Source organism: Porcisia hertigi, chromosome 36 (assembly GCF_017918235.1).
Source record: "Porcisia hertigi strain C119 chromosome 36, whole genome shotgun sequence".
Taxonomy (NCBI): domain Eukaryota; phylum Euglenozoa; class Kinetoplastea; order Trypanosomatida; family Trypanosomatidae; genus Porcisia; species Porcisia hertigi.
This window is the reverse complement of record NC_090595.1, coordinates 3082411-3096163: the sequence shown is the minus strand read 5'-3', so window position 1 is coordinate 3096163 and position 13753 is coordinate 3082411. Positions and strand designations below refer to the sequence as shown.

At 53.8% G+C, this 13753-nt stretch overlaps 5 protein-coding genes across 5 annotated transcripts; all 5 read left to right on the top strand.

Annotated features, from left to right (window-relative positions):
• Positions 1–895: 895 nt before the first annotated feature.
• On the top strand, positions 896–2698 carry JKF63_00785 (uncharacterized protein; the record flags this gene model as incomplete). The annotated part of the gene is made up of 1 exon (XM_067896834.1): positions 896–2698. The coding sequence occupies one exon, from the start codon at positions 896–898 to the stop codon at positions 2696–2698; it is 1803 nt and encodes a 600-aa protein (XP_067752991.1).
• Positions 2699–3790: 1092 nt separating this feature from the next.
• JKF63_00784 (uncharacterized protein) lies at positions 3791–4969 on the top strand (the record flags this gene model as incomplete). Its single annotated transcript, XM_067896833.1, has 1 exon — positions 3791–4969. One exon carries the CDS (start codon positions 3791–3793, stop codon positions 4967–4969), a length of 1179 nt encoding a protein of 392 aa, XP_067752990.1.
• A 1055-nt stretch (positions 4970–6024) lies between these two features.
• On the top strand, positions 6025–7371 carry JKF63_00783 (uncharacterized protein; the record flags this gene model as incomplete). The annotated part of the gene is made up of 1 exon (XM_067896832.1): positions 6025–7371. The coding sequence occupies one exon, from the start codon at positions 6025–6027 to the stop codon at positions 7369–7371; it is 1347 nt and encodes a 448-aa protein (XP_067752989.1).
• A 1400-nt stretch (positions 7372–8771) lies between these two features.
• Positions 8772–9575, top strand: JKF63_00782 (uncharacterized protein; the record flags this gene model as incomplete). Its single annotated transcript, XM_067896831.1, has 1 exon — positions 8772–9575. The coding sequence occupies one exon, from the start codon at positions 8772–8774 to the stop codon at positions 9573–9575; it is 804 nt and encodes a 267-aa protein (XP_067752988.1).
• Positions 9576–11936: 2361 nt separating this feature from the next.
• On the top strand, positions 11937–13232 carry JKF63_00781 (uncharacterized protein; the record flags this gene model as incomplete). Its single annotated transcript, XM_067896830.1, has 1 exon — positions 11937–13232. One exon carries the CDS (start codon positions 11937–11939, stop codon positions 13230–13232), a length of 1296 nt encoding a protein of 431 aa, XP_067752987.1.
• Between the last annotated feature and the right edge of the window lie 521 nt (positions 13233–13753).

Sequence of the window (13753 nt, the reverse complement as noted above, 5' to 3'; positions counted from 1 at the left end):
TGTGTTTGTGCTTTTTTGTCGCTCCACGAGTGGTGGGGATGGGAGGTCGATCACTATTCTAGGCATGGTCGTCTGGTTTGGTGTCCGTGTCCATGTACGTGTGTCGCCTGTTCAGATGTCCCTCCCAGGGAGTGCGCAACAGCGTGGAATCTGTGCACTAGTGATCTGCGTCATTTTTACACGTAAGCGCCTATATGGCGCTGCGCTTCAGTGGATCACCCCTGCAAAGGGATTACACGAAGCAACGAAGAAAAAAAGCAATCGTGATTCTAAACAAACACACACACACACACACACACACACACAGACAGACACACGCAGACTCATGCCAATGAAGGCTCCTAGCGCGGTAGGCTAGGGACTCCCTTTGTATCGTGCAACACTTCAGTGACAGAACGTAATATCGCGTAGGTGTGGGGTTGTCTAAGGGGGGAGGGGGGGGGGAAGGGGTGGACACACACCCCGTGTCACATTCGCCGCACCATGCTTCTGGTCCCCGGTGTGTGTATAAAGGTAAAAAAAGGTTTTGCACTTTTCCGGTCAACACATTATTTTTACCTGACATATTCGCAGACAGCAACTACGAGGAGGTGAGCGTTCGTTTGTTTGTAAGGCCCCCCCCCCCCTCTCTCTCCCCTCCCCTCCCCACCCCACCGCTTTCGCATTCACATGCCCATCATCTCCGCTCCTTTTTTTTCTCTTCTCTCTGTGTTTATCAACGGATACGCAAACCGGCGGAAGGTGTGTGAGGCGGTGTTACTTGACCTGCACAGACGTTATCTTCGCCCTTAGCTGCGTCATCACCGCTTTTCGCGTCTCTAGTGTTGGGATTGTGGGCGGTGGCAGTTGTCGCTGTGTTTCTCAAGTACTGGGATTACTGCGAAGTCCGAACCTCATGGAAAGAACTCCATCTTCTTTCAGCGCCCGCGCACAGAAGCCCTCCTCGTCGAGGGGGGCTGATCGCGGCGGGCGTGGCCAGAGGACTTTGCGCGGTGGCGAGGCTGCCTTCCGCGGACGGGGCGGCGGTGCTGGCGATGCTCGCGGCCGAGGCCGAGGTGACGGGCATCATGGAGGCCGCGGCTCCTTGCGAAGGAAGCCTGTGCGCCACCGCTCTCTTTCGGGAAAGCACGGTACTCACACGCCGCAGGATGAGAAGTTGGCAGCGAAGCGCGCGAAGAAAGAGCAGAAGCCTAACTCCAACTTTGCGCTTCTGCACTCCATGTTCGGTGACGCGGCCACGATCGCCGAGTACATTCGTGAGTACCACTCAAGCGACAAGTTCCGAGACATCAAGTCCGTCAACACGTTCCTGCAAGCCGTGAGCCAGCGACCCGAAGCAGTTTACGGGGAGCTGATGTCGAAGTACAAAGATGAGATTTTAACCACTCTCGAGCGGCTCTTTGCCTTGTATGCGCTTTCTAAAAACCCAATGACTCCTTCCGCGCACGAGTTTCTAATCCGCTGCGAGCAAGAAGGTGTGCGTAAGTCGGCCTGGGGCGAGGGCGTTCACACATTGCCCGCGAAAGAAACAAAGGTCGATGTGACAGCCTCTACAGAGGGTGGGGCAGAGGGCTTATCGCCGTCACCGCAGGCTCCTGCACCTGCGGTACCTCCACTAGACGAAGCAACAGCCTCGCTTCTCTCACCTCGCGAGCTGCTAAAGAAGCTAGCCGCCCTTGATGCCGTTGGCCGTCTGCAGCGACTGATCGAGCTGTCCAGATCTGTCGAAGACATCCAGGTGTGTGCCAAGAAACTGACTTCCCTGTTCGCTGACAGGCAAGATGATGCGGAGAGCGGCGACGTCTTCTACAGCACCCGTGCAGCGAAGCTTGACTACGCAGCGAAGTGTCAGCTCATCAGCAAGCTGCTGTCGAAGGCGCGCCGACTTGTAGAGCCGGCGTTTACGCTGCCCGCGGAGACCGCAACAGGAGTCGCCCCGACTCACCACGCACGGGTTTCAACCCAAGATGCGACGGTGGTGGGGGAGGAGGACGAGGTGTCTGGCGGAGAGGGCGACGAGAAGCCGGCACAGACAGAAACCATAGCCGCTTCGTATGACACCTCTGATAATGGAGTAGCCGCTACTGTCCCCGTCACTGCTCAATGCCGCGGCCCTCTCACTGATGACGAGGTGAAGAGCTTTCAGGCGATCGTCTCTGTGGCCTTTCATGCATTGGAAACGGTGCTAGAGCAGCGTTCACCGAGCGTTACGCAACAGCCTTTCTCCAAGTTCTCAAAGATGCTTGAATGGTGCAAGGAGAAAGGCCTCCTGTCTCCTGCAGATGAGCGATTTATAGCGCTGCTCGAGCAGAAGACGGAGAGTGACATCGCGCAGCAGGCAAGCGAACTTGAAACGGTCATTAAGCTCAAATCCCTGACAGCCGGGGACACCCCCGCACTCCGGGAGGTTGTGGATCAGCTGTGGGAGGCGGGTTGCGCTAAGTTCTTCTTGCCGTCAAGCGTCGATGTGCTGTCTGCTATTGCCGTCGCCGCGTCTGTCGATGGCATCGACGCTGACGTGAAGCGGATGGTGGCTGACCGCCTTGCGCAGACCCAGCGTCACCTCGCGGGCACGGTTGCCCTGCCGCGCCGAGCACTACGCTTCGTGAACGACGAGCGCAATAAAGTCAAGCAAGCTGCCATCGCAAAGCAGTTGGAGGAGGAAGCGAGCCAGTACAGGACAGAAGACAAGGAGTGAGTGGGATGCGTGTTGTGGTGATGCGGTGTCCGTATTCGCTCCAGCCCGTCATTCATCTTCGCTCGGACCCCCCCCCCCCTTTCCTCTCTCACACACACACACACACACATACACAGACGCGTGTACGACGTAGAGGAAGATCTGTGTGGCGCACGTACCTTTCCATCCTCTTTCGACGCGTCCGCGCCCACCACCCCGCAGGTGTGCCGCCTGTCTCTCTCTTTTTAACCGCAAGATAAGCGTATAACCTAACGATTCGAAGCGCTTACCTTTCTATCTTCGTTCTTTGGAGTGAGGTGTGCATGTGTATGTGTGTCCAAGAGGACCGCGAGACTATAGGCTAGCCTACCTCAAACAAAAGGAAGAGTAACAATGAATTTCCTCGTCTGATGGCGTTTACTCTTTTCTCTCTGGAGGTAATTGGAGATTGCCTCGCTGCAAAAGGGGGTACTGTTGCCTTGACCGGTGTTGCAATGATGATCGACGTCGCCCCACTTCCTCTCCCCCCCCTCCTCCTCATACAGGCTGGCGTTATCGTGGCGTGGTGCGTTACCTGGTGTGAATGCCTCGCCGCACTTTTACACAACCGTCAGCTCAATGAGTGTATTCCTTCTTTTTCCTCCATATCTCCTTTTACTCTTTGCTTCACGTACTTTTGCCGCTGATGTTTCGCCTCTTTCTCCCCTTCCCCTTGCCCTCCCCGCGCATCGTGTGTTTTTTTACATATTTTTGTTTTTTTTCGCGACCACAATGCGCGCTTTCCGCGTTCTGTCCTGTGTTTGTCTGCGTATGCGTGTGCGGTGCATGTTAGATCTCTCTCTCTCTCCTTTGAGAGTGGATGGGTGTAAAAAAAAAGTGCGCTTCTCCACGCGACTTTTTCCTTTTGTAGGAGCGGAACCGGAATCGCACACCACAAGTATTTCTCGGTGGTGTAGCGGATTACGTCACAACGCGGGGATGTGTGTGCCTTTGGACTCGCTCCTACTCGCCTTCCGCGGATTCTCTCTCTCTCTAAACACACAGACACACACACACACACACACACACACACACAGACAGAGAGACACTCTCGCTTGAATCGACTTGAAAGGGATGAGTTTTAATCTTGAAAAGCTCAACAAGGGACTTACGCGACTCGTGAGTGCGCGGCAGTACCCAGTTGCGAAGAAGCAGTACATAGCGAAGCAGACAAAGGGACGTGTTTTCCGCATCGGCGTTCTGCACAAGAAGGAGATGACCGAAACTGCAATGCTGCGCAACCGCCGCGGCTTCATTAACTCACAAATCAACACGGTTGCCCACGCCCCCTCTCTATACCACTGGTTGTTCCATCGATGCGGCATCCCTTTTGCTGAGACGCAGGCGCTGGTGAAGTGCGGGGGGTTGAAGGTGAATGACGTAATTGTATCGAAGGCCAGCGATCTCGAGAGCCAGCTTGCGTGGGAAACGTTTCAGGAGCTGGACATCCAGGTCTGCTCCTCTCTGCCGGCGTTGCAATCGAGTAGCTCGACAGGGGCAGGCGTACAGGAGGCCACACAACCCGCTAGGGGTCCCTGGGTTCCGGCACTCAAGCGTGCGCTACACCGCACGTACACCTTTATCTATCTGCACCCTGGCCTCTCCGTTTCTTCGGAGGAGAGCGAGCCCCGGAGCTTTGTTCATCGCATGGCCCCCACCATGGGCACTGAGCCGAGCAGCGCGCTCGGCCTCAATGTCTTCCGACCGATCGGTTTCCTGAACGGCATGAAGGGTATTGGCATTGCCAGCAATGACGTCTCCATGGTGCGGTACTGGAACAATGAAAGTCTGGGCAACTTTGGGGTCTATGATGTGCGCTTCCCTCGCGGGACACCGCCCGAGGTTGTACGGAACGCCGCGAAGGATGCCGAAGAGACATTCCAGGAGCAGGTGCAATCGCTGCTTCCGACAGACGTCGGTGTTTCCTGCTCGTGCGTCTGCTGTCCCCCACCCCCGCAGACTCGTGACACTGTCGCAAACCAGTTGTTCCCGACAATGCAACTGCTCGCAGAGGAGCGACTGCTTCTGACCACGCCTCTGCTGCCGTACCGAATGGCGCGTAGGCTTCAGCGCAGCGGTGCCGTCATCTCTCTCGTCCGTAACGGGCCTTTTGTGCTGCATTCCTCCCTGGTCCAGCAAAAGCTGCGGCCTTGCAACGCCACTGATTTGGCGCTTCTCTTCACTTTTGAGCGTCGCTTGAAAACAAATCGGATGGTGCTGAGTCTTCGCGAGTTCGATGCCGGGGGAACGTAGTGACACCAGAGGCAACACAAAACGTCATTATGGTCGTGGAACGCCGTTGGGTGTGCTCGCGGAGGTCTTTTGATGAGGAGGAAAACGCACCGATTACGTCTGCGAGCTTTCTTGTACCCTCAGATTTCTGCAAGCACGAAGACTGCGTGTCGGCTGTGGTTTAGCTCGCCCGATGGCGGCGTAGTGCGATTATTTGTCGTGTGGAACCCTCTCTCCCCCCTCCCCTCTTCCTTCACCACCACCTGCATCCTTTGTTTCATTTGACCTTCCTTACGCCTCGATAATGCTGTAATATCGCTCGAAACGTGAAGAACAAACACAGAGTAGTGCTTTAAAATAATGGACCACGAAGGGCACTGCCCCCCCCCCCCCCCCTCCCCCTCCTCGCAATTTCGGTAATCTCAACAGCCAACATAAAACACACGTCTGCAAAGCGAGGATTTGACGAGGGCTAAAGACACACCTTGTGTGTGCTTTGAGGGTGGGGGGGGGGGTGGGGGGAAGGCGAAGGAAGAAGAGAGGGCGTATGGGAAATATTTGGTTCCAGAGCACATCACAGACAGCCACGCATTTTCGGCACCGACTTTGCTCTTTCCCTCGCGCCTTCCATCTGGCCTGAAAGGAGCACGCATTCGCTGTCCCTTTCGTACATCGTTTGCAGCGTCTTGACGATCTCCTCTCCCTCCCCCGTCTCTTCGCGTTCGTGTCGTTGTGGGCTCACTGTCTCTTCATCTCCTCTAGGTTTTGCTCCAGCCATCATCGTATGAGTTGAGTGGTATTGCAGGCCTCTGTTCGCCAAAATTAGACACGGAAAAAAAATAATTAAAAAAAGTGCTTCGCTTTTCTCTCCTCTTTATTCTCTATTCTCTGCCCTCGGTGCTCCTTTCATTATTTGGGGTTTCGGTTCCACCATTATTAGTTTGTTTTTTTTACCACGGCACTCAGCGCCCCGCCCCCTCCTCCCCCGAGCGCTCGCTCATTCACATTGTCCAAGTGTGCTTTTTTTGTTTCCCTTGTCTGCACCACCACTTGCGCGATTGTACAAGGTCGACATAATGTCTTGGGTATCTTTGGTGAAAAGTATCAAGCCGGAAGAGGCGGCCAACTTCGCGGCAAAACCGCGAGTCACTGTGTATGCCGTCGACCCATTGCAGGATAACGCCGAGCGACAGCTGCAGAACCCACAGCACGCGACGGCAGAGGTGAGGCTCCCGTCCTTTTCCAAGGGTCTTCTCATCTTGGATGCTAACGCCATCATTAAGGGGATGGACAACTTTGTGTCAACGGCTGACGCGCTGGTGACGACGGCGCAGGTGATTGCCGAGATCAAGGATCGAGCGTCACAGGAGCTGCTCGAGCGTCTGCCACACACAGTGACAGTGCTAGATCCTACCCCGGAGGCGGTCGCTGCCGTGGTCGCCTGTGCCGAACGCACCGGTGATTTTGGTGCCATGTCTCGCACCGACATCCGTCTTTGCGCTCTCGCGCTCGACTGCTGTAAAATTGGTGGATTCCTTGGCGAGCCCATCGAGCCGCGCCCGCCGCAAGTGAACCCGGGCAACCACGACAAGGTTCAGGTCATGACGGAGGAGATGAGCGAGGACGACTCGGACGCTGAGGGCGGGGAAAATGCACATGGCGAAGCAGAGACGTTGGATCCAGCGCTCCCGCCGGGCACGTCGTCAGGCGGAATGCCGGGCTGGGGTAGCTGGAGCGATGAGGCGGAGGTGGTCAATAGTCAAGGCGCTGCGGGTGCTGTTGAGGAGGACGATGGGGAGGGGGAGTGGATTACGCCGGCGAACATTCACGAGATCGAAGACCGATGCCACAAAGCTGGACGTCTCTTCGAAGCCGGCATGGCTTGCGTTACATCAGACTACGCCATGCAGAACACCCTCATGCATCTCGGAGTTCCGATCGTAGGCACAAATGGCATGCACATTCGTGAGCTGCGCCTATGGTTGATGCGTTGTACTGCCTGCTTCGCTCTTGTTGTCGACACAACCCGTCAGTTTTGTCCCGAGTGCGGTTCCGGCGACACACTGCGGCGTGTGAACTACGTGGTGAATGACCAGGGCGAAAAGAAGCTCTACATCAACTTCCGAAAGCGTATTAGCACTCGCGGCACCATCTACAATCTCCCAAAGCCGCGCGGCGGTAAGCATGGGACGAATCGGAATCTCGTGCTCCGCGAGGATCAATTGGCACACGTAATCCGCGGTAAGGCGAGTAGCAAGGTGAAGCAGCATCAGGTCATGCAGAATGACAACGATGCCCTTGCCATCTTTGGAGAAGCGCCGAAGCAGAAGAAAAAGAACTTGGCTGACCCGCGAGTGTATTCGTCCTACCATAAGTACAACGTCAACGAAAAGAAAAAGGTGCGCGCTGCACACCGCAAGTGAACGGAAACCGTGATGGCGGCAAGCAAGCAGGATCGGCGCTCTCGTTGCGTGCTAATTCTGCGAAATTTCTTGCCTCCTTCTTCCCCTTCTTCTTCTTCCCTGCTCCGACACCGCCGTAGAGGAACGGCGACGTCCGAGAGTACAGTGAATGGGCGACTCGGCACGTCGTCACAGCGTGGGTGTGCTCTCTTCCTTGCGTATATTTCGATTAAGCGACGGCGGTTTTCCTTCAGCGGATGTGCGACTAAAAGGTCGCCAGAGGGCACAGTGTAAACGTGCGTGCGCCTAGTCGTGTGGCGATGAGAGGCGGCGGCGGCAGTGGCAGTGGCAGGGGGGGGGGACGCCATTGTCGCTTATCATTGCTGTAAAGTCCCCCCACTTCGCGCTCTCCGCTCTTTGTATTGTATCATAAACACGCGCTTCGCCGGCAGGATTGCGCACCGAAGGTTAATGCGTTATAAGAACAGGGTCAAAAAGAGAGAAAAAACGATATTTCGAACCCAAGAAGTCGCACGGACGACTACAATGATTCGCTGCCGTCGGCACGCGTCGACGCGCGAAACTGAAAAAAAAAACATGTGTGTATATTTCCATTTTGTGTAATTCACATCGATGAAAAGCTGGCAAGCATTCGTCGTCAGAACGAACGTGGCCTTCCCCCCTCCCACACACACGCACACACACATGCATTAACCTTTTCGTTTGCGTTGCCTAGTTACGGCCACTCTCTCCCTCTGTGTTGATACAGACAGACATGCGCCGTGTCAGACCACAGAAGGGTTCGGGGTTTCTGGGCTCGTGAAGGTTCGAGGACTCTCTTCATGCTTTTTTCATTCCCCCCCCCCCCCTCTCGTAGGCTCCATCCACTTCGTCTTCACGAATCCCGTTTGCTTTCTTGCTCTCATCTCCCACACTTGACCCACCACGTCCCCTGCAAAACGGCTCCTAACCGCGTCGACTACCTTTTTAAAAATAACCACACGCGTTCCAACATGTGCGGGGTAACCCATCACCCTCCCTCACCTGGCACCCCGTGTTTCCCTTGACCCCCCCCCCCCCCTTGGGGCCCCGTGCTTCGTCAAAGCTCACTTGAATGGTGAGCATGTACGGCAGTACCAGCTAGCGCACAACATCACGCAGCTTGAGGAGGCAATCAGACCTTCATACTCACTGGCTAAAGATACGCTCGCCACATTGTCGAGCAGTAACATTGGGTCTGTGTTTGTCACCGAGTGAGAGTCTTTCTCGTGGGGGAGGGCGATCCCCAGCTAATCGACATTGCTGAGAGGACAGAGCGAAGCACACATCCCTATCGCTACTCATCTATTTTTTCCTGATCTGCAGCGTTGTATGCGCGGTCTACAAACGTGTCTCTTTCTAAACATTTGCGCACGCAAAGCATGGCTCCGCGACCTCACTTCGCGTTGGGTCGCGCTTGCGGTGCCATCATTGGCGTGCACCTCGCCATGTCGTCTTCCCTCTTCCTCTGCTCAGCGTTTGGCCGTGACCGCGCGTTTGAGGAGCACTGGGATTACAGTAAACCCACCCTACGGAGACGGACGCACTATTTTGCTTTCTGGACTCCGGCCTTCTACTCCCCTGTGCTGTCAAAAAGAGAGCGTGAGTGCCTCGACGTGTGGCTGAGCATCTTAGCCATGCAGCCGCCGATGTTTGCTACAGCTCAACTCTCTCCCAAGGCGGTTCTCCAAGACTCGATGGCAGTGCTGGATGGGATTAGCGAAATTCGAGATGGCATTTACCTTCTCGAGAAGCTGCCGATTCGCGTGGAGCCGTATTTGCACGAGATTCGTCGAGAGGTGCAGGGCGACGTCGTCTTCCTCCACGGGAACACACGCACCGACATCTGCCTTACGGTTCCCTTCACCCGTTACTCCATTCCACTATTCGTTTTCCCAGCCTCCTTCACATTGCAGCTCGAGCGCGACCACACATATGGGGCCATGCACATCACTAGTATGGAGCATCGCTGGTTTGGTGGTTTGATCTGCTCCCACCAGACAAACTCTGTGGCATCCCCATGGGGAGATGTGGGCGATTTATGTCGTCGCTACAACGGATTTCTGTGGTCGCTCATGGTGACAAAAAAGATCTCACTTGACGAGCGACGTCGTGCACTAGCAACAAAGGCGGCAGAAATCGCTGCTGATTTGCAACAGCAGCAAGAACGGCAAATCAACATCTAGCGTTCATTGGAATGGGGTGGAGTGTGCCTCCTCTTCCCCCCCCCCCCCCACAACGAAAAGAAGCAAAAAATACAAGTGCTCATCTAGTGAAACAAAAAAAATCACGAGGAATGTATCGAAAATGCGGCTCCCTACCAGATGCAGGGGCTTTGCTCTAAGAAAAAAAGTATGCCTCCCGGTCTGTTTGTGTTGAATGTTGTTTTGCGTTGTTCTGTTTTGTGTGTGTGTGTGTGTCTGGTTGCTGCTTCCCTCCCAAAGAATGTGTGGTTCACAGTTTTCGCGCCTCTCACACGAGCACATGAGTGGGCATAATCCGTAATATCATGTGTAAGTGAACAAAGGTGATTTTTTTTTTTGCAGCGTTGTTCTCGCTCTCCACAGCGCTCGAGGCCTTTTGTTTTCTAGCTGTTGAAGTAGAACATCACCTGCTCTTCACTCATGGTGGTCTTACATGCGCTATCCATATAATATTTATATATTTTTTCCCACCCTCTCCCTTATGTTTATCATCTCATGGAGGAGTTTTTTTTTTTGTGAGGACATGGGTTTTTTTTTTCTCCCCCCTCTCCCTTGCTGGTGTGTCCCTCTCCTCATCGATATTTGCACTGTTTGCCTTCTTTGAGTCTTCCCATGGTGCCCCACTTTTCTGCTTTCTCTTTCTCCCCGTTGTCCTTTGTCTACAGAGCTCACATACCACGCATACAAACGCAATGGAAACTATCTACACCTAGCTTGCTCTCCTTCCCCCTTTTTTTACTTTTGTCTTCGGAGGAACGATGGGTGTAGTGCGTGTTCACATTCCTTTTACTTTCGCCATATATATATATATATTTCTTGTGTGACGCATCATTGAACTTCAGTACGACACGGTGGGGGTGTATGGTCCAAGGGACTCCCACCATGACACCGAGAGGGGGGAGGGTCAGCAAAGGAAAAAAAAGAGCCTATTCATAAACATAAGGGGTCACCTAAGGTGCTGAGCGCACTCATGCCCCCCCCCCTTCCCGTCACACACACACACACACACACACACACACCTCGGCATGCCGTTAGTCCTTGGGTGAAGAATACCTTATCGATGAGGTGTTGGAGCGCAAGCACTACCACGGTGCCACCAAGTTATATGCCTTTCTTTCCTGCTATGATGCACTGTATTGGGCAGCGCTAAGAGTTTTGGGAAGGGACAAAAGTGAGGACTACGTCAGCCTGCGTCACGACTATGGGAAGGCGCATCGGGGGTCTCTTTCCCACATGCATCACCTTACACACCTCTTTTGCTTAGCCAAAATCACGATTCCATTTGTTCTGTCATCTCCCGCAACTCCTCCCTGTTTCTGGGCCCAGTTAGCCCCTCCTCTTCCTCCTTCTCCTCCTTCCCCCCCCGCCGATTCATTTATGCGCTGCAGTGCATTGACAGCGTCAACTTGACTTTAAAAAAATGGTTTTTGCTGATATGTGCCTAGAAAAGTGTTCCACCGAAGACAAAATTATTTTCGAGTAGTTTTGAGTGTGTATGCACCCCCCCCCCCCCCAACAACAAAAAATCTTTCACAGTGGTCCAACACAACCGTTTTTGCTCTTCCCCCACACCTATTCCCATAGTGCTCTCTCTTTTTCTAGTTGCCGGCGTCTTCTCGTGTATTCTAGCCTATACATAGTAGTAGGTATCACCCTATCAGCAAGCTCTCTTCCCCACAATTTGCTTTCGTGGCGCCCTCCCCCCTCCCCCCCCCTCCGTTCACAGGATCTCTATTCAAAAGTGTTCAACACCAGGAAAAATAAGAGGGTCAAATCAACCAAAATAGTTAAACCCTTCCTCTCGCGCACCTGGCCATTGGCTTCAGCGTATATAGTGTATCGTTTTCTCTTTTTTGTGTGTGTGTGTGCTCCCGCCCCCTTACTCTCTCTCGGTGTTTACGTTTTGTTTTTCTTGCTTTGTCGCTTGATGTTACTCTTCTCGACGGGCGGCACCTTTACAGAGCGTCATTTCACGAACGATAGCGACACGATCCCTCCCCTCCCCCTTCCCTCATTACCGAAAACTAAATATATAAACACACACACACACACACAAAATAGAGTCAATATATCGTTGTTCGAAGAGTTGTGTTCCTTTCCAGGTCTGTGCGCACTGCCGTTTTTATTATTATTATAAAGGTGTGTATCTATCTATATATATATATATATATATATATTCTTCATTACCCAAACAGGATAAGCTTCCCTTTTATTATCTTTGTGTTTTTTTTTGTTGTTGTTTTCTAGCACAAGACATTCCCTCTGTTCCTCTCTTTCTCTCTCTGTCTACATCTACATATACACACGTAAACTCGAATATTTTTAGCGAATCAATTTTCTACCATGCTGCGTCGCACTCTCCACCGGCTGATGTGGAGTGACGCCATCGGCAGCGTGCACCCGGATGTGCTGTGGGGTTATCAACAGGGCCAGTACGCGGGTCCTGGTTGGGCTAACTTCATCAAATCGCTTCCGATTGAGACACTTGTGCTCCAGGGCGGTAGCACCATGTCTAACCTGAACGATCGTGCTGGCACCTTTATAGACCCTGAGGATCCGCGCCACCCGCTTGCCCTCATGCAGTTTGGCATCATGGGCAACATGGACGGTACCTTTCATCAAATGGCCTACGGCAACTTTGACCGCATATCCAAGGGCTCACGTCTCATGCAGGTGCTCTACGACAATTACCTCGAACCGTTCTCCATGAACCGTGTGTGTGCGCAGCTTTACTTTTACCAAAAGGTGCCCAACAACTACCACGCCTCTGTGGACGCGTCGGCCGAGTACGTGGGCCAAACGGCATCGCTAGTCGGTCAGGTGGTGATCGGTGTCGGTGCCTGCATTATGGAGGGTGTGACGATTCGAGGGGATACCAACTGCGTGTACATTGCTGAAGGCGTGCAGATTTTGGAGAACACGTGCATCATGAGCGACGCGCCCACCGATCTTCTGGCGTACCAGCGCCATGAGCTTCTCAACCCTTATCAGCAGTGGGACGGCATGGATGGCGTCACACGCATCATGCCAAACACCATTGTCGAGTCGAACTGCTATCTCGACAGCTGCTCCATTGGATCCTTCAACCGCATTGGCCACAATACCAAGATCATGAAGGGCGTGACAACAGGCATCATGGTGCATATCCTGCCTGGTAGCGTGGTGACGGCGGATACCAAGATCGGGGATGGCGAGCTCTGGGGTGGTGCACCGGCTTGTAAAATTGGCGAGGTGAGCAAGTTCGAGTACAAGCGTCCGTACTATGCATCGCTGCTGCATCGCGAGAGCGTGGCTGAGTCGTTCCGCAACATGTCCCGCTATGGTGACCAGGTCGTGCATTACCGAAATGCGATGGGTCAGCTAGAGACGCTCATGATCCACTACGAGGAGGACGTCACTCCAGGCGTCAAGGCGAAGGTGCGAGACTTCGAGGAGGGTCGGGAGCCGTTTCACCACACAATCACCCGCATTACGCAAGGATGGTCACCAGCAAATCGACCCGATGACAAGAACTTCGCGATGGCTCCACCTGCGCCGGGGGTGAAGCTGTTTGCTGAACACAATACGGACTCGTCGCCGAGCGAGTGGAACGGCTCGTACGCGAACATCACGAACATCTTTAACGACTTCCGCTGGTAAACGAAAGGGGGAGAGGGTGCAGAAAACGAAAAGTAAATTTTTTTTTTGATTGTGGTGTGTGTGTGGGGAGGGGGGGGGGCAAAGAGAGAGAGAGCGCGGGGAGCAGGGACGAGCGGCTTTCCCGTGTGCAAGGACTCCATCATCGGGTGCGGCTTACAGGATTGAACTGGCTATCGGGAGGGGGGACTCAAATGGTTATGCTCCCATCACTGATCGCTTGTTCAGGCACGCTTCGCTTTCGACGTTCGTCTCTCTGTTGTTGTTGTCTTTGCTTCTTGGCGCAAGGTCTGGCTGTTTGTATATATTTCCGCCGTTTTAGCCTCCGCTGAGTTGCACATGTGTGTGCGCTCTCATTTCTAGTGGCAAGCCCCCCCCCCCCCTCCTCTCCTTTTCTCTGCTTGCTTGGTGTTGGCCTAGCGTAGATGTGCGCTTGCTCAGTGTCAGCTAGTTGTGTCCTGTTTCACTACCTCGAAGTTGTTGGGTGTGTCACCTTTGCTCCTCTGCTTTGCCCTCCTCTGTTG